The sequence below is a fragment of the Sciurus vulgaris genome (genome assembly GCF_902686455.1).
Source record: "Sciurus vulgaris genome assembly, chromosome: 9".
Classification (NCBI taxonomy): Eukaryota; Metazoa; Chordata; class Mammalia; order Rodentia; family Sciuridae; genus Sciurus; species Sciurus vulgaris.
Window position 1 is genome coordinate 28771843 of NC_136469.1, and position 20679 is coordinate 28792521.

General features: G+C 33.5%; 1 protein-coding gene across 4 annotated transcripts in view; it reads right to left on the bottom strand.

The window, feature by feature from the left end:
- The window catches only part of LRBA (LPS responsive beige-like anchor protein), a 723813-nt gene that overhangs the window by 487087 nt on the left and 216047 nt on the right, over positions 1-20679 (bottom strand). For all 4 annotated transcript variants that reach the window (XM_079154183.1, XM_079154182.1, XM_079154184.1 and 1 more), the window contains exons 31-33: positions 15758-15891; positions 3776-3854; positions 2963-3096 (exon numbers count right to left, since the gene is read on the bottom strand). In XM_079154183.1, coding sequence (XP_079010309.1) covers positions 2963-3096; positions 3776-3854; positions 15758-15891 — 347 coding nt within the window. The remainder of the gene's footprint in view (positions 1-2962; positions 3097-3775; positions 3855-15757; positions 15892-20679) is intronic.

Genomic DNA, 20679 nt, shown 5'->3' on the forward strand with positions numbered 1-20679 from the left:
TCAGAAATATTAAAATTGTTAATTCTACATTTTTTTGAGCAAACACAAGCTTAGGTTTCAGGGTATGATAGCTAAAACATTTTTTTTTTCCAATGGCACTTAAGAACCCAATAACATTACCCTTTTCTCCCTCCTCCCCAGTAAAGCTCTTCCAGGTATCCTGTTCGTTCCCTTTCTCTTATCTTTGTGCTCTTTATTTCTTCTTCCCTTTTAGTAATAATGCCTATAGTGCAGTGATAGCATATGTTGGCATTTTGAAGCTTTACAAATTGCATTCAGATTAAACAGGATGTTCACCCCTTCGTTTTTTATAAAAGACACAACCATTTTATTGTTGTTAGAAATGATGATCACAATGTGAGCACTGGAACAAAAATCAGCTGCAGAACATCTTTATGTTGCTTTAGGTAAGCAGGTAATACATTAATTAAAGTATGGTTTCTGTAGGGCTAAGATGAACATAAGCTTCTCAGGCTAATGCTGCCAAGGCCAAAAGACAAGGGCAGAACAATGTTTCATCTCTCACTGCTAGTGCAGCCCTCTGCTGGTCTCAAACTCTGTCACTGTTCATAAAATGTCACCAAGATACAAGAAGTTCAGTTTTGCTCCAACATCAAAAATGATTATATTAGCAAATAAATTCAGAACTTTCTACAATTACATCATTCATCATTACTGCACTAATCTAAAGGAGCCATAATTTCTACCATTGGGTCCTGATCTGGGTCCTTTTAAATTTGCTCATACAATGAACAAAAGGGATAAAAAGAATTCTGGGCTATCCAAAATTAGAAAGATGTTTAAGTGTTTTCTCTCTTCAACCATGCTTATAGGCTATTTTAATACCTATATACTTCAGGAAAAATTGGATCTGCATATAGATTGATTTATTTATTTCAGTCTTATTTCCCAAGACTAAAGATTAGTACATCAGGAAAAGGTTGATATCTGCAACCAGGTTGATATAAATATTCAGGAAAACATATATCCCCTGATCATTGAGCTGAATGCTCAGAATACCATTGCTAGTAAAACTTCAGATAACCTTTCATATTTTGATTTGAACAATTAATGTGGGGCATATGGGAGGAAGGAGCAGTTAGTGGGGTAGAGAATATGCTCAATTATAAGTGAGAAAGGGCTTCAGAGGATATGATAGAGCTGATATTAGACCTCTTAACACTAAGCTCCCTGACTAAAGGATATTGGTACTACAAGAACAAATGCAGGGCTGGGATTGTGACTCAGTGGTAGAGCACTTGCCTAGCATGTGTGAGGCACTGGGTTCAATCCTCAGCACCACAGAAAAAAATACATAAATAAAAAATAAAGTTGTAAAAAATAAAGTATTAAGAAAAACAAAAACAAAACATAATGTTAAAAAATGAACAAATGTATAATTTTGGGACTAAAGAATATAGTTCATAAGTTGTCCCATACCACTTTAAAAAAACAGATGTTTGTTACATGAAATACAAATTATGGAAAAGTCCTATAATATACACTGTTCTATTTTGAATTCAGGTCTTTTCAAATTTTATTACTTATTGAATAAAAGTCCTTTATAACTTCATCAAATAGTCCATGGTTAAATAAATTATATTCTAGAATATATCAAAGTAAATTGCCATTCAGAGATTAAATATTTCTAAAATCAGAACTTTGTTTTTCAAATAAATTTACTGCAACTTTTTTACTCTATGGAAATAAAATTATTCACCACCAACTCCATATACATCTATAGCAGAGATGAAATTCTAAACTAAACACTTACACGTAAATACAGATATTTTAAGAGTCAAATGAAGTACTGATATCCTATAGTTAACACTGAAATATAGCTATCTTAAACTATTACCATGCCTAAGTATTGCATTTGTTATATCCTTCCATATTTCTGCAAAAGGGTTTTTCCACACACAAAAAATTTTACTTAGGGGTTCATCTATCTACTGTTATACAACAAATATAAATATACAATAACTAAAGCTATATAATGGTATTTTTAAAACACTGAGGTAGAGATTGGGAGCGTTTTTCTAGGATCTATAAGCTTGAGTAGAATACAAGTGTTTTATCCTAAACAATAAAGACATGGACAAAGCCAAGACAGAGTGAGTAATCATCTAGTCCTAACACTTTTGGACACAAAAGTTAATTCTGTATCACCACTGATTTAAGTTCTCTAGCTTCTCCTTAAAATTTCTTAGTTTGGGGATGAAGACGGGTATTTCAAAGTGAGTCAGTTAAATAGACTTAATTATTTGAAAAACTGTCCTCTGCTGAATTGATATATGATGCTTAAAGAAATTCAGAGTAAGTCTTTCACTTTGAGTCATCCTCTGTAGTATCTGAAGACACTCACTACATGTAAATGCCACATGCAAAAAAGTAAATAAATAAGTAACTGTAATTCTTCATCCATTCCATAAATAACTTGGTCTCCAATACCCTCAGCAATCTACTTCTGTATGCTATCTAGTTTGATGCAATCTCAAAGTATTAGAAGAAATCTAGCAATTTATGCATGATGTAAGTAGGGCAGAGTAAAATACTACTGTTATCTCTTTTTATTTGTAACATAGAATCCTACTAATAAAAACTAAAAACATATTATACAATCCTAACATGTGGCAATACACTGTTGTTTATATGGATCTTAAGTTCAAGTAAAACCCTGTGACACTAGTCTCTCCAAATCTCTACACTCATGGCTAATTATAAAGAATCAAAATAAAAATCTCTTAGTTATTTGGTTCAACACATAATGTTCTACTTAACTGAGATCACCAATGAAAAATCTACACCAGATCTGAATGTAAACACATAGTACAGTCTTCTAAAGATACAGACTGTAGAGAAGCCTTGTCGAAGACTGAAAATACATGCATTTCTTATCATTCACTTAAGTTTTTAACCTTCAAATATAAATCAATATAAATGAAAGAAAAAAACCACCTACTTGTTCCTTCTATAAGCAGTTCTTGCCCATGGCTACCCAAAAGAGTTCGAGAAAGAAAAGGTGCAAAATCCACAAAAATCTCTCGTAGAAGAGGAGCTGCCTTTTCTAAAGCATGTTCCAGTCTCTCTGTAATACTAATGGAAAGATGTTAAGTAACTCAAATTATCAATAAAATTTATCAAATTTCTTGTTTTTAAAATGAAATGTTTTTCCACAGAAATATAAAATTATGCAAAAATTAAAAATTACCTACACAGGCATTTTTGCCATGCATAGTAGTTGTCCTACTAATCTGCCTTGGCACCTTGAGCCCTGACAAACAACCTGGTTAACAATCATTCTAAGCATCTGTTCCAATGAAAAGTCCTAACTCATCAGTGAAGAGCACTTTCTTGGGCTGGGGGTATAGTTCAGTGGTAGAGCTCTTGCCCTATGCACAGGGCCCTGGTTCCATCCCAGCATCACAAATAAAAAAAGGGAACATTTTCTTTTAAGTCACATAATGACCTAAATGGTGGTCATGTCTCATGAACATTTTACATCTTATAATTTTTTGAAATAAAATGAACTTCTAAAATATCCCCAAGCCTCTAAATGTTGTATATGAAAAAAAAATTTTAAATTAAAAAAATGTTTAAAATGTCATGTACATTGAAAGGGAGGGAGAGATATATGTTGGAAGGGAGAGAGGAGATAAGGGAGGAAGGGAGGAAAGGAAGGAGGATGGAAAGAAGGAAAAATAAGCATAGCTAAATAGTTTAAAATGTCATCCAAAGGCATAAATCAAAATAGCCAACTTAATAGTTTAAATACCTCATATTTGAAACAGGGTCTTGTGGAACTGAACCAACTGTTGGAACTGAGGGCAATTTTGCATTAGATGATCTACTACCTACAAAAGAAAAATAAGCAATAACAGGAATTTTCAGGTTTTAGACACAAGGATTCAAACAAACAGGGTGTCATACCAATCAATAACAATTATGTTACAATGCATTTTTAAAACATCCATAACTATTTGGATAACATTAAAGTCTAACAATTTTTTTCTTGAATCCTTTCATATACAAATCTCGGTGACCATATAAATTATCAGGCTAAGCAATCTTTCTATTTATGGTCTGAAAGGTAAACAAAAAGTTGTTTGGATATATATATAAGGTGTGGCCCAAAAACCTGTACATGACTGTTCAAAGGTAAAATGATCAGATTATGAGAGCTGTAATCCAATACATGGGTATGTCTATTTGATTATTTATTATTTATACTGGAGATTGAGCCCAAGGATGTTTACTACTGAGCTACCTCTCCAGTCCTTCTTATATTTTGTTTTGGGACAGGGTCTCACTAAGTTGCTGAGGCTGATCTTCAACCTGCTATCCTCCTCCCTCAACCTACCAAGTCACTGGGACTGCAGGCATGCACCACCATACCTGGCATGGATTGATAATTTAAATGAATCACTGGGGGTAACTACAGGTAGTTGAGGCATGGCTGGAGAAAGTAGGTCACTAGAGGTGTGCCATTCTATATTTTGTCCCTGGCTTCTCACACATACATGCTCTCTCTCTTGTTCTCTGCTTCCTGGCTGCTATGAGATGAACTACTTTCCTCCGCCATGCCCTTCTGCCATGATGTTCTGTCTCATCTTATACCTAGAGCAATGAAGTCAATTAACCATGGACTGAACCTCTGAAACTGTGAGCCCAAAGTAACTTTTCATCCTCCTGGCTGTTCTAGTCAGGTATTTTGGTCAGAGCAACAAAAAATTGACTATCACAAATTTATACCTCTATTACCTAAAAACTGTCTTTCTTCAGTCATCAGATTAACTTCTGCTATATTCTGATTGCTTATGAGTCTAGTCTGTCAACCAACCAACGAACACCTAAGAAACCTTTCTTAAATGATTCAAGCAGAATTTACACTCTCATTTGAACTCTGTCATACGAGTAAATAATTTGCAGCAGTTGCTGCATTGTTTTTATTTATTTGTTTGTTTATTTATTTGGTGGTACTTTGAACCCAAGGTCTTGCTCATGCTGGGCAAGTGCTCTACCACTGAACTATATCCCCAGCACTTTTTTATTTTCTTGTGAGTCAGGGTCTTGATAATAAACCCAGTGTTGGGGTTTAACACCAATCAGTACCTAGGAAGGCTTGTTGTTCCTGAAGGTGAACTAGAAGAAGGACTTGTAAGAATGTGTTGGGGAAGAGGAGGAGGAGGAAAACTGGCCACTTCCCTATCTCCAATCTGTAGGTGAAGTCATGCCCTCATAAAACATCTGAAGGAACCCCTGTGCGCAGATGGCAAGCAATCTATCCTGTCCACATTCCTGGTTAGTAGGTGTGGTGCAGACCTCAATTTGTCAGATCTATTGCTGCTGCCAAGGAATTCAGGAATAACAAAACTCCATGGAAAGGCATGGGTGACAACCTACTCTCCTGAAAATGCGCCCAGGACCGACAGACCTGGAATGGGCTTTCAGCTGCCTGGAGACATTGCATACCCTGGCAGCCACTTCCCTCTCCCTAGCCACACTATTTTAGTTGATTTTTAACATGTTCTTCTTCCTACTATACAGACTTTTCAAAAACAGACATTTATCTTTTCTATCCCTCTATCTAGAGTCTGGAGAATCTAACACAAAAGAAGATCCTCAATCAATATGAATTATAGAAATGATTCCATTAATCATTCTCAACTCCTATATTTTAATAGATCAATTTTTCTCACCTGATATATACTTCCTTACCTATTTCCTACTATTTTATTTCACTTCCTTTGCTCAACTACTGTATAAAATTAACATTCCCCATATGATATTGTCTTTCCAGTCAATGCTTCCAGATAACCATAGATACTCTTATAACTCTATATTGTTAAATGACCAATTTACCCTCTTCTAGTGTAAAATGTTCAAACCATTTTCTCCTATATGAGTCATCTTCTTTCTGTTATTAACAAATAACTGCATTTACAAATTTTACATGGCAAAAGAAAACTAGATGCCAGGAAATTAACCCTGGCAGAGCTACAGAATGGATTAGAATAGAAACAATGCATTATGACAAGTCTTCAAAGAGTGAGTCAAGAGACTTATGTGGAAGACAGTTTGCTGAGACTTCAAGAGTTCTGCAAATCTCAAGAAAATAGAGGGAAAAATAAAGTTCCTGATCAAGAATCAAGATACATAGGAATGGAACACCAGTCGATTTAAGTTAAGAGCAGGACCTCAGAAACAGACGGGCCAACTGCTTTCTAAAGCCAGTATGAGGGAGAACATACAGTAAAAAATTCCCCTATATCACACAGGGACCAAAAGAATCACTGAAATCCAACTGGATGGTATAATACAGATATGAAGTATACAAGGTACAGGAGATGTACATATCATGCTTGTAGTTGCAATTCAGGGAGTAAAGTTTCAATTCCTAAAGTGGTATTCTAAGAGGGTCAAGTCATATTAGGTTAGAGACTAAACTCTTATCACAATTCTGTGTCAAGATATACAAAAAAGATCACAAACACCTGAAGGTAATAGTAAAAGAACATGCAAAGCTGAAAGTAGAATCCTAGAATCTACATGCCCATCAGAAGTCTGATACTTCAGATCCATCTTCTAAACTTCAGGCATGAGTATGCTGGGTGCATCCAAAGAGGAAAAAGAGGTGTGAACAGAAAAAGGGAGAAGAAAGAATAAATGCTCATCTAGTATGTAGAAAGAAAGATGGTCGAAATGCATGAGAAGAAAAAATTTTGCCCTCTGACATCTAAGGACTGGTACCATTAGCTAAGCCCTAGTGTTCGTTGTTAGAAGCTGAATTTGAGCCCACAGCTAGATCTTGGTATATGTAAACAATTTTGAATTAAACGATTTCACAGAATAATATTAACATCAGACAAAGATACTCAGTAACCATAAAGAATCAACATAAAAATAATACCACTTTATAACCATGTTCCAACACAGAGGAAAAAGTGAACTCTTCCCAAGTCACAAAAAAAAATCAAATATACATAATGAGCCAAAGTTGTTTCTTTACAAATTATAGTAGTATTCTCACTCATGTCCTCCTGTATGTTGTTATGATCTTTAACCACAGAATTACCCTTGCTTCCTAACAGTATTCAATCCAGAAGTCTGACTTCCTTAAATCCTCACCAAAATCACCTAATACAAGTTCAAATCCTATGATAAACACCATTCCTGAGATGACACACATTTCACCAGTGTGCATTCTCCCTTACTTCAAAGAGTAACAAACCAACTTATTCAATCAAAGTCCTAGTGGTCTTTGGTTGGAAGGCTCTGATGAAAACTTTATGTGGGGGCTGGGGTTGTAGCTCAGTGGTATAGCATTGCCTAGCACACATGAGGCACTGGGTTCAATCCTCAACACCATATAAAAATAAATACATTTAAAAAAGGTATTGTGTTCACGTACAAAAAATTACACATACATACATGTATATATGCGTACATAGACGTGTATGTGTGTATATGTGTATATATATGTATGCATGTGAAGTCAGGCAGAAGTCAATTAAGCTGAGAAAGGTAGTAATCCTGGGCCTATTTTAAAAGAACCAAAATTAAAAAAAAAAAAAAAAAAAAAAAAAAGAACCAAAAATGTGGTGGCATGCCTACAATCTAGCAACTCAAGAGGCTAAGGCAGATGGAGTACAAGTTTGAAGCCTACCTCAGCAACTTAGCAAGACCCTCAGCAACTTAGTGAGACCCTGTCTCAAAATAAAAAAATAAAAAGGACTGGGAATGTGACTTAGTGGTAAAGCACCCCTGAGTTAAATCCCTAGTACCCAAAAAAAAAAAAAGAAGAAATCTCACTTGAGAATACTTTTCCACAACAGCCTATCTCATTAAGGCAAAAAGTATATTATTCCACATGGCAGCATCTCAAATCAGATGCTTTTTACAATCGAAAGCATTTTACAATTATAGTCAGCAGACGGTTGAAACCTAACTTGAGAAAAAGACTATCATTTAAAATCAAGACTACAATGAATCTACTCTGTTTTAAAAGATGAATTAAAGGGCTATATACCTATTTGAAATCTTTATTTTTTTCAGTCCATATCCTTAAGATTATATAAACTAGAGGGAAAACTGTTATACAAGCTAAACACACCTTCTGAACATTGATGCTAATGATGTGCTTGTGGTAAAAGTCAATACCTAAGAATTAAGGGTCCTACTACAGCTTGGTTCCAAAGCAATAAGCCACAGGAAACCTCCTCCATCATTCCTCCCACCACAAAGTTCTCAACTTATAGCACAAAGTATTACTGTATTTAAAAGACTAGCTTCTTAGATTATGTTATTCTGTGCCACAAATTTAAATCAGTTATTTTCTCATTATGACTGAAACACAAAAATATTGTTTTTAAAAGAATAAGGTCCCTCTTTCCCAAACCTTAAACTGGTAGTGATTTATTAGAATAGATTAAGAAAAGCATCTATATTAGGTTGGAGGCTGCACTTGGTTCAGGGAAAGTTATCAGAGCCCAAACACTGTGAGGAAAGCATTTAAGTAGAAGAGAAAACAAAGAACTATGAGGTAATGGCCTGATAAACGTTAGCTGATGAATTCAGGGTTACAATAAATAAAGAGACAGAAATAAACACATATAAATGAAAGCATCTATTTCTTATTTTGAGACAGGGTCTTGCTAAGTTGCTTAGGCTGGCTTTGAACTTGCACTCCTACTGCCTCAGCCTCCCAAGCTGCTGGGATTACAGGTGTGCAGGCACTTATTTTTACAAATACTTTAATATTATTCTGTATAAAATACCTATAGATATCAACTCTAACCATTGAGAAGATCTGGAAAGGGTCACATCTTTATACCCACTATCCACTTCTTGATTTCTAAATACTGTTCACTAAAAGAAAGAAAGGGTTGTTTTGAGATGGGTGGCAGAAAAATACAAAATGAACTTCAAACATTTATTTGCCCTTTCTAGAAAGCAAGGAAATGGCCAAGGATTCACAGGATATGTCAAAAGAACATGAGAAGTCAGCCTGAAGGAATTCCCACTAACCCAACTGTGGACAACTGAGCATGAAAATAAGTAATGACAGTGACTAATAATATAACCCATCAAATAAAGTAGGGAACAGAGAGGACATATTTATATGAATAAATTGACAGTTTGAGGAACAGGATATTTAGATAATTTTAAAGTACTCCTACCCCCCCCACACACACACAAAACACTTGTGAATTAAACAGAGTAACTTTATATTATCCTGGCAGTTACCACTTTAATCAAGTGATCAAAGTTGTCATCAGTATTGGGACAAATAGTGGTGGTTCAGTTCACTAGGTACTATAAACTTAGAACACTTAAGGTACTAGGTTCAATCCCCAGCATCCAAATAAGAAAAGCTAACTACATTAATATTCCAAGCAACTTCTTGGTGATCAGAATGAACAGAATTAATTTAAAATTGAAACTGAAGCACACATTTCTTCAGGCTTGCAATGTTTTTAAGTATATACATCAATTCCTATTTCATCATAAAATTTTTTTTTGGTTTTGCATTTTCAAAATAGACTTTCAAATTAGGGGGCAAAACTAAGCAAACTTGACAATTTTTTCACCCTTTGGAATTTGGCATTTCTGAGAGCCAGGTCCAATCCTTCCATTCATACAAGTACTTCAGGGACACAAAAGTTTTATTATACTCATTAAATGACACTTGCAGTTTTCTAGAATCTCCACGGTAATGGGATCCTTGGTAGACTTCTATTATCAGTGATTAATAAAATATTTCTCAGTTTATTTTTTTACTTAATCATAATTTTGAAAGACTATCTTTATTTTGAATATCTCATTTTCTCTAAAATTTGATAGTTCTTCCTGAAGTTCTTTGAAGTGGATTAAAATGAACACATAAGGACCCATTTACTTAAGTGTAGAGATGGAAGTAATAAATGCCAAGAAAATGTTTGTATGAGGCTTTAGGCAGCAACTGTAAAACAAAATTAGCTTTTACTATGCTAACAGAACATACTTTAAATGAGTTTTAATGCATATTAAAAATCTTAAAAAAGGAAGAACATTGTTGGCCTTAAATAAAAGAATTTTTAAAAATTTCTGACACTACCCTAGAGAAAAATGCCAATTTTCATTCTTAGAATATAGCAAAAAGAGATTTTTATAAAGTTGTCTTTTTAAGTCATAAGACACTTGGTCAATAATGATAGATAAATTAACCATTAATACTTAAAAGAAAAAAATTCACATGAAAGAATAAAATGAATACATCAGTAATTTCACATCAGATTGTCCTTCATTTCTACCAGAGAGAAAATATGATATCCATATATAAATTTATGGAAAATTTGTTTCAGATTAATTTAACATTGATGACACACACAAATGCAGGAGCCACTTCCACCATGTGGAAGGATTCTGACTTATCTTTTCCTTATCCTTGCTCTGATAAACTGACTCCTTCAAACTGACAGTTTTCCAGACATTCAAAAGAACAAAAAGGAAAATGCAAATAGATCATCTGTCTAGTATCTATCCAGGGAGTAGTCAATTGTTTATTCAAGATCCCTAAGGGTCTAAATAACTAATGTCCCTTGCAATAAAGAATCATTAAAACAAATGCCAATTTTTAATCCCTAAAGACTGCTACACTGTATTTGTGTGTGTGTGTGTGTGTGTGTGTGTGTGTGTGTGTGTATCCCTGTCTGTCTGTCTCTTGGATCAGTTAATTCTATAAGGGATAGTATATATGCCCAGTAAAAACTCAATAAATAAATGAAACTTTTTTTTTGAATGAAACAAGATAAGTCACACATTATTATGACTCAAATTTTCCCTAACATTAAAGAACTTAATCTGCATGGTTCTGATAAGCAGAACAGAATCCAATATTTTATGTTAAATAGCTAAATTTTGCAAATTAGGTAACATGAACTGAAGAACAGCACACCTAGTTTCTTTACTGAATTAGACTCAATTTTACTTTAATCGTTAATGCTTTGCAGCATGGTTGAAAAATACCATAGATTATTTGATAAAAAGCAATCATGAATTAACATACAGAAGCATACAACATTGTCTTTGATGACAATTTTTCCATATTTTTATATATTTACTAAAACCTTGGGTTTTTTAAAATATACACAAAGGGTATAGTTTGTCATCTGAAAATTTTATTTTATCCCACTTTAAGGTAGATTTCCCAATATTGCTATTAGATTATACTTTTTTGCTAATAAAAGGTTGGAAACACTAAGACATGCTAGTCCAACTAAAATTTGATATCTGCATACTGGAGACACTATATATACTAATTATTTAATCATCTACACTGTTACAAAATGCAAATGTAAAAATCTTCAATTTTTACTCTAAATTATAAAATTATCTAAAAGATAATATTGCAATAAGAAAAACTTTGACCTCATATAAAGTTGGCAAGCTTCAATTTTTTTCTGGGATCAATCTATACAACTAAGTCTTAGATCAACTAAGTCTTAGTTTCTTTTTAATTGTACTACAGGTAGAATTTAGATATACCATTTTGATATTAAAATTTTCAAATAGTTTAAACTTTTCTGCTATGAAACTCACATTTTATGTTTTCTATGAACAAAAGGAAATTTCCATTTATATTAATAAGGTATATTATCAAGTAAATTCTTAATAACCAATAACATTATAACATTATTACTGAATTTGAGCAGTTCATTTTTTGTTGCTGATTCACTATAAAATTCAAAACTATAGTGGTTGCAAGGTATAAAAGGTAAGGTCCATAGAAACAGATATTAACTGCATTTTCATATAAATAAAATAATCCAAGACTAATTCCTAACTTACTCGGAAGTGCAAAAATAAACTGTCTCGCTCAGCATACAGTAACCACAATCAATACATCTACAAATTATTTTTTCCAAGTCCTGCTAGAATCAAGAAAAAGAGGAATTATTTATAATACATAATACAAAATTTGTTTGTAATATATAGATGGTGTTATGGTTTGAATCTGGAATGTCGCCCCAAAAGTTCATGTATTGAAGGCCTGCTGGTCCTCACCGTAGCAATGTTCAGAGACGGGGCTTTTGGAGACATGACTGGATCAGGGCTTTGATTTTATCAATGGATTAATCCACTGAAGTTTGAATGAACTACTAGGAAGGAATGGAAACTGTAGGTGGTAGGACAGGATCAGAGAAAGTAGGTAAGGGAGGATTGTACTGGAAGGGTATTTTCTTATTCATGGTCCCTTCTTGCCTGCCCACCTGGCTCTCTTCTTCCTGGCTACCATGAACTGAGCAGCGGTCCTCTGCCATGCCCTGCAGGATGATATACTACCTCATCTCAGGCCCAAAGCAATGGAGCCAGACAACCAGGGACTGAAACCTCCGAAACGGTGAGCCACAATAAATCTTTCCTCCTCTAACTTTTTTTTTCTCAAGTGTCTGTCATGGTGATCAAAAGTTGACTAACACAAAGACACTGACAGATTTGTACCATAACAGTACAAATGAAGATGTGATAAATAAAAGTACATAAAGTGGTATCACAGGAGCGTAAGTAGGATGAGTGTAAGCATAAGATTGGATTAGATTTTTCTTATCAAGACACTAATCTTCATGGCATTAATTAACAGAATATAAGTAATAAAGTGAAATGGAGAAATCATATAATGGTGAAAAGAACATAGCAAAAAAGATAAAAAGTAAAGAGTTGTGAAAGCCAAATAAATGAGAAAAAAAGAAAAGAAAGATTATCACAGAGACTAGAAATAAAGAAATAAAAGAAATGAACCATTTTAAAGTATAAGAGAGGTTGACTAGAGGTATAGCTCAGTGGCAGAATACATGTTTAGCATGCGTAAGGCTTGAGATTGATCCCCAGAACCAAATTATTAAAATAAATTAAAAAGGGAGGTTAATAAGGAATAGAAAATAGTTTTTAAAAATTCCAGGTCGACATGAAAAAAATTGAGAACACTGAGAAATACTACCACCACAAATGGTATAAAATTTAAATAATAGAAGGAAAAGTGTATTATGGGCCATATCAGTAATATAGGATTTTATATGTTCTGGCCAATAAATGTAATAGTCTTCAAAACAGCAAATTATTTTATAATCCTGCGTGCAGTTTTCAGTATAATAGATTTACTGGGGGGAAAGTCTTCAGAAAAAGAAGATATTGTTTTGTATCAAATTAATCCAAATGTCTCAGCTTTTTCTATTTCTTATCTTTTCTAGAATCTCTGTGATTTAAATCTTGAAGAATATACTTAGAAGTCATCAAAGGGTCCTATTTACTCAGTTCTATGAGCTGAAATTAAAGTGTAAAACATTCAAAGTAAGAGGAAAACACTCATCATACTTTGAACTTCTCGAATTAATACATTTAATCTGGGAAGTTACTAAGGAATTCCTTACTATGGAATTTAAAAGATGGACTACCACACTTTTCTCAAAAGGGACTAGTCCAGAAAAACCATAGTTGACTTTTGTAAGGACTGTGGATGAGAATAAAGGAGCAGGAATTCATAGGCTTAAAGCACAGCAGGTTGCCAAATTGTTTCTGGGAAGAAGGGGATGTAGGAGTGTATGATAATTCCATACTTTCCATACGAATTTTCTGTAAGCCTAATAGTGATCTAAAAATAGTCCACTAGTTTAAAAAACACAAAATAAAAACCAAGGTAAAACAAAACACTATCTAATATACAAGGCCCTGGGTTTGATCTCTACTACAGCTTTCAGTTTCCAATTTGAAATTTTTTTTTTATACCTATTGTTACTTTGGATCAGGAATGTCACCTAAATGCTTGTGTGTTAAAGACTTAATTCTCACCTAGTGGTTACTATTGGGAGGTGGTAGAAACATAAGAAAATGGGGTCTACTTGGAGGAAGTAGATCACTTGGGGTATGTTCCTGAAGGGTCTATCTTTTTGTTTTTCAATCTTTGTCTTATATATTTATTTTTATGTGCTACTGAGGATTGAACCGAGTGCCTCACTCATTCCAGACAAGCATTCTACCACTAGCTACAACCCCAGCCCCATAAAGGGTCTATCTTATTACGAGCCCCTCTTTACTTCTGGGTCACCGTGAGATGGGTAGCTCTGCCCTGCCACATGCTTGCCACCATGATGCTCTATCCTCCCTGAGGCCCAAAATGTTGGGGCCAAGCAACCATGAACTGAAACTATGTATCAAAATATTTCCCTGCTTTAAGATGTTTACCTAATGTATTTTTCTCACAACACAAAGCTGTTGTTTTTTTCCCCTAAGTATAAAAATATTATGACTGCTGATATAATTTTGAAAAAAAATATTAGTAGTAAAATTTGAAAATCAAAACTGCCAGCAGTGAGGGCTGGGGTTCTGGCTCAGTGGTAGCACGCTTGCCTGGCATGTGTGAGGTACTGCAGTGATTTGATACTCAGCACCACATATGAATAAATAAAATAAAAGATCCATTGACAACTAAAATAATATTTTTTTAAAAATGCCAGTAGTCCAATTGCATGAAGATAATCAAGTAATTTTATAGAAACTTTACCATACATAAAAAGTGTATACTTCACAGTTACATTATAAAGTATTACACATACTTTTACATAACATATGGTGAACATTTTCTGTGACCACCAAACATTATGAAATTTGTAAAAAATTAATTGCATTTAAAACTTGGAAAAATATTTTTGTTAATGCAAGTGAAATAACAAAAGAGGGAGAAACAACCTAGAGAAGACAAACAAAATAATCATAGTATTTTGGGGATACAAGACTATAGTAAGTTGCAAGCATGAATAAAAGACCCTGACCAGTAGGCAACAAGTTTGAACCAAACTCTCTAAGACATATTAGTTTGCCAAATTAAAATAGAACAGCAGATAGAAGGCAAAACTTACCTGAAATGTCCTCAAACAAGTAAAAACATTATTTCATATCTTATAATTTACCAAGGCATTCCTTCAAATTTCTTTATTTTTCATAAACCTCCCCCGAGTGACAAAACATGAGTCCTTTCAGTGTTACATTATTGTGTTATTAATTATTTTAAGAAAGAGCACAAGAGAAAAATACTACTGATGCAAAATTACACCCCCTTTTCCCAACATGATCATTTTAACTTAAGTTTTCCTGGTGTTACCACTAAGTTTCTAGTCAATATGTGAGAATTTAGATCTTGCACTCATGTATTTTTATGATTTTATCCAGAAGGAATGTAGTAGAAAGGCAAAAATAAAATTACTATAAAATTTTTTGAACCAATATGACTCTTGCTAAATGATGCTATTCTTCAGAACAGTTCTCCTTTTCTGAAACTCTAATTCAGTATAATATGCAGAAAAAAACAGTAGTAGTTAGTATATAAACATTTGGCAATCGACCAAACTTTTAAGAGCTACACGCTACCACACTTTCTTATTTAAACCATTATCTACATATATCTTCCCAAGTATAAGAAGAAAAAGAAGAAAAAAATTATTTTTATAAACCTATCAATCATGCATGCATTCACCCATTTACTTAATCAGCCACATCTCTAATCCATTATATGTTATTAGATTTGAGTGGAGAAAATCCTGAAATTTTTTTATGTAATTTGTTTGATTTTACTCAAATCAGAAAATTAGTGAACTGTCAACAGTATAATATAAAAGCACAATTGTTTCTAAAGTACCTAACAAACAACTATATCAAAAGTCTTAAGTTTTGCTAAAATGGGATCTGAAAACGTTTTTGTTGAAATCATTGATAGCTAACTTACCTGGAGACTCTCCTCCCACATCTGAAGCTTGGGCTGAATCTACTGAAGAAACCACACTGACAGCATGGGCAGGTACATTTGGAGTAAGTGTGGAAGGTAAAGCTGCTGATTTTTTTGTTGCAATGATGACACTTCTATAATAAACATTTAAAAATACAGATCACTTGAGTTAATTACATGAATTTCAAAATAAAAACTAGGAAACTAGTTTTTTTATAATTTTCTTTCCTATTTCTATTTTCTAATAGTACAATTTAGACTATGAAATCTCTTCAATGGTTCATATTTATCTGTTGTCATATTTATCTTCATATTTATATGTTTTCAATATTTTTTAGAACTTAGACAATGTCCTATGGAAATACGACAATCCATTTTAACATTTAAACTTAAAGTTCTTACACAAAATTTCTTAAATTTTCGATCATCTTTAATTATCTAATACATAAAATATAACCAAAACTATATTTTAAAAAGAAATTTGGGCACTTAAGTAGAAAATTAACTCTTTTAAAAACATGGGAATAAAATCTGAAAACTCAAAATGTTTCTCTAAGAAATCCCTGCTAACTTGAAATCATAAAACCTTAAAATTGTTATAAAGAATTCCTAACATGGATATAACTCAAGTTTTTTAAACCCCAAAGGCTTGGGGATTTAATATGTCTTTTGATAATGTTATGTAGAAAAACAATGCGTAAGGACAAAAACTAAATGCAAAAATATCAAATAATCAAAGTTCTTCATTTTGCGTAGGATTCAAACACAGATATTTATGATATACCAATTTCAATTAAAGTGTAATACTTTATACAAAAAGAGTAAGTAAAAGACCTTGTTAGACATAACTTAAAAGGCATTTTTAATTGAAGTTAGCTCCATAAACATGCAAAAATCCAGTTAATGAGGTAAAAAGGACAGCTGATATATAATGCACTCCCACAGCAGTGCTTACTTTTAATTACCTGGTGTTAACCATAAGCCTAAAGTCTTCAACATTCAATTTATTTAATCACATCTTTTGTTGACAATACTCTAACTGCAAGCTGCAAGTATTCCCTTAATAGCTTTATAGTATTCAGTTTCTAAACAAAGTTACTTAAGTTCTTGATCCCAGTAAATGCATTCAAAAGGAGAAATTATATAATTCCAATATTTTAAGAATACATTTTGTTGTTATTTCAAAAAGAGATAACACAAAGCAAAATAGGTTCTGTTTTACTTCAGTGACTATCATGTGAGGGCAAACAGTGTTGCCAATTAAATCAAATTCTCCTGTGCTAGGCATGGCTTATTCAATGTACTTGGGGGTAGCTGGTGTCACATCATTATAAGGGTGACTGCCAATGTTAACTATACACTAAAAAATAGAAGCAACAGCCACCTGAGCCCCCTATCCAAAATGGTGTGTTTAAATCACAGCAGCTTATATCAGATGAAGATTATTGACTTAAGGGGGAGTAGATATGACCTCCGGGCACGTGTGTATGCACACACGCATATGTGCTCCTGTGTATATATGTGTGATGGTAGTACATTCCAGAAAATGTTTATTCCTTCTCTAGACATAAATTTACAAGCCTATTCTTTTGGAGAAGAAGAAAAGAGAAATATGAAGAATTCACTTTCACATTTCTTCACAAAAGACAGAACAATAACAATCTGGTTTACTACTCATACAGTATGTAGGCACTGATACACACAACAGAAAATACGCAGAATAGTGAAGTTGCATAGACAAAAATTGGAAGTAGCCCAAATGTTCTTTATGCAGGAAATAAATTTCTAAAAATGGTGATAAACATATACAATGAAGGACTAGTCAGAAATAAAAAGATGTATACTACTTAATAATCAGCAACATGGAAGAATCAAAAGCATTATGTTGAATCGCCTCATAGTAAAGAACACTATATTTTGTGTTTTCCTTTACAATAAGTTCTAGAACAGACAGAACTAATCTATAGTAGGAAAAAGGCCAAATGATAGACTCTGGGACAGGGAAGGGTTGTTTGGAAAAGAGGAATTTTCAAGACTGATGATACCATGATGAATGTTTTGTGTCATACAAGTATATAAATCTGCCTGTGGCTTTCAGGCTGGGGGATGTGGCTCAGTGTTAAGTGTTTGCCTAGCTCAGTCGGTAGAGCGCTTGCCTTGTAAGCACAAGGCCCTGGGTTCAATCCCCAGCACCCAAAAAAAAGAGTGTTTGCCTAGGGCATGACAGGCTCTGGAGTCAAAGGGGAAGGCTTCATTATATGTAAATTTTACCTTAAAAAGCTATATGGATCTCTATATAGAGAGCTGCACACTCAGTGTTTTAAGAGCGAACTCATGTCTGAAATTCACTTACAAATGCATCCAAAAAATAAGATTGATGGATGGATATATGGAGAGTTACATGACAAAGAACATAGAGCTAAAGCTGATTATGAAACTTCAGAGATGAATCTGTGGGTGTTCACTGTTCAATTCTTCAAACATGTCTATATGTTGGATCATTTTCATACAAAATACTGGAAAACTGAAAACACATAAAAATTTCCTATATATGTTTCATAATACACAATTCCTATTTGTCAGAGATGGTTAATTAAACAAACCAAAAGAAGCTGACTTCATCTCTAATTTGTTAACCTACTACTGTTAATAATGCTTTCAGTCATAAAAAATAACTTTGGGTTGGGATTACTGGGGGTTTAATACAGGGGTACTCTAGCACTAAGATACATCCCAGTCCCCCATGCCTTTATTTTTGAGACAGGGTTTCACTGGGTTGCTGAGGCTGACCTCAAACTGGCAATCCTCCTGCCTTCGCCTTCAGAGTAGCTGGGATTAAAGGTGTGTCCCAATGCAGCAGAAGAAAAAACACCTATTCTTTTATTCAGTTCAGAAAATACTGTCCAAGATCTTGCACACATTATCAGGAATAATACATCTGAATTATGGCCTCCTATATGCATTTGTATTTGACTCAGCATTCCTTGCACATTTGAGCAACACATTCTGATGGTTACTAGGCACATTGTATCATTCCACAGCTCCATCCCTTGGTAAGTACCATTTCTTTGCCAAGATGCCTTCCTCTTTTCCCAAGTGCCCTAAAATTTCCTCTCGCCTTTCAAAACCTTGCTCAAAAGTAAACCCCCCCACACTTCCCAAGTCATAGTTCATAATGTACTGTTCATTATGCTCCAACAAAATCCTACTATGCAATATAAAAGTGTAATTTCTAACAATGGTTATGATTTAACTATGACCGAAAATATGCCAGGGATTACTATATAATTCTCAAAATGATACTGAGGCACCTGTTACTTCCATTTTTAAAACTTACAAAGTAAAACTCAGTAAGGTAAAGTAACTTGCTAAAATAAGATGAACTGCCCTACAAATCTACATTTGTCTAAAACTAGAGCCTCTGATTTGAACTATTTCCTCATACTGATTTCAAATTTTTGTTTTAATTATGCTTAATAGTGGGTTCTTCATTGTGATGTTTTTGTATGTACATAGTTTGTCCCATTTCATTCCCTTTTCCCTCTCCTCCTTTCCTCAGTCATATCGATTTTTTAAAAAGGTTTTATTGAGATATAATTCACATACCATACAATTCACTCAAATGTACAATTAAAAGATTTTTACTGTGGGGCTGGGTTGTAGCCCAGTAGTAGAGCACTTGACTAGCATGTGTGAGGCACTAGGTTCAATCCTCAGCACCACATAAAAATAAATGAATAAAAGAAAGTCATTGTGCCCATCTATAAGTAAAAAAATTTTTCTATTTTTTTTTTAAAAAGTTTTTACTATGGTCACAAAATTTTCTCACTGTAATCATACTAACATTTAAACATAATTTATATTATAATCATCTATAAGCAATAGTAACAAAGATCAAGATATAAAATTATGCATGTACTACCATTAATTACAAAAGCATGTTTATAATAGGAAAAATGTATTCTTTATTCTCATTATATAATTATTAAAACAAAAGAGAAATAAAGTTAATGAACTTTGTAGATTCACTGACTGATACAGATCAGTTTTAAGGAAGTACATAATTCTGCTTCAGCTTGGGTCACATAAAAATAAAGAAAATTTGAAGTCACGATGATCAAATTTGGGAATATTTTCAAAATTATTATTATATTATTATTATAATTATTATGTAAAAGACTAAAGTCTTCAATAGATCTTTAATCTATCATGTTAGTTAGAATGTTAAGTATAAATCTAAAATGGTAAAGTATGTCCTACAGTTTAAATAACTTAGAAATTTAAGCAAACCACTACTTAGAATAAATCATGAAAGAATCAAGCATCTCACATTATCTTTTAATAAAATGCTTTAGAAACACAAAGAAAATGCAACAAGCATTATACCAAATTTTGAGAGCCTGTCAGGCATCATGGTGGGGATATTTTTGGTACCTTTCTCAAGCTGGAATTTAAAAGTATTTTGTTTTGTTTTGCTTTGGTTTTGGTTTTGGTACCAGGGATTGAGCCCAGGGGTACTGTACTACTGAGCTATATCCCCAGCCCTTTTTATAAATCTTTTTAATAAAAATTTTGAGACTGGGTCTCACCAAATTGCTAAGGCTGGCCCAATCCACAGCCTCCCAAGTAGCTGAGATTATCAGCATGCACAAAGGCATCCAGTTAAGTATTGTTAGTTTGGGGGATTTTGGTGCTGGAATTGAACCTAGGGCCTTTCCATGTTAAGTAGGCACTCTACCCCTGAGTTATACCCCTACCTGTTAAGTTTCCATTTAAGGGAAAAACTAAAATCCTTTTTTTATGTTTAAAAAACAAATATCTGAATTTTTAATAATGTCAACAATTTTAACAAAAAGTACACACAACTTTTTGTCATAAAGATTGTGGAAAACAGATAACTAGTCAAGCAAACTGGTTTTCCA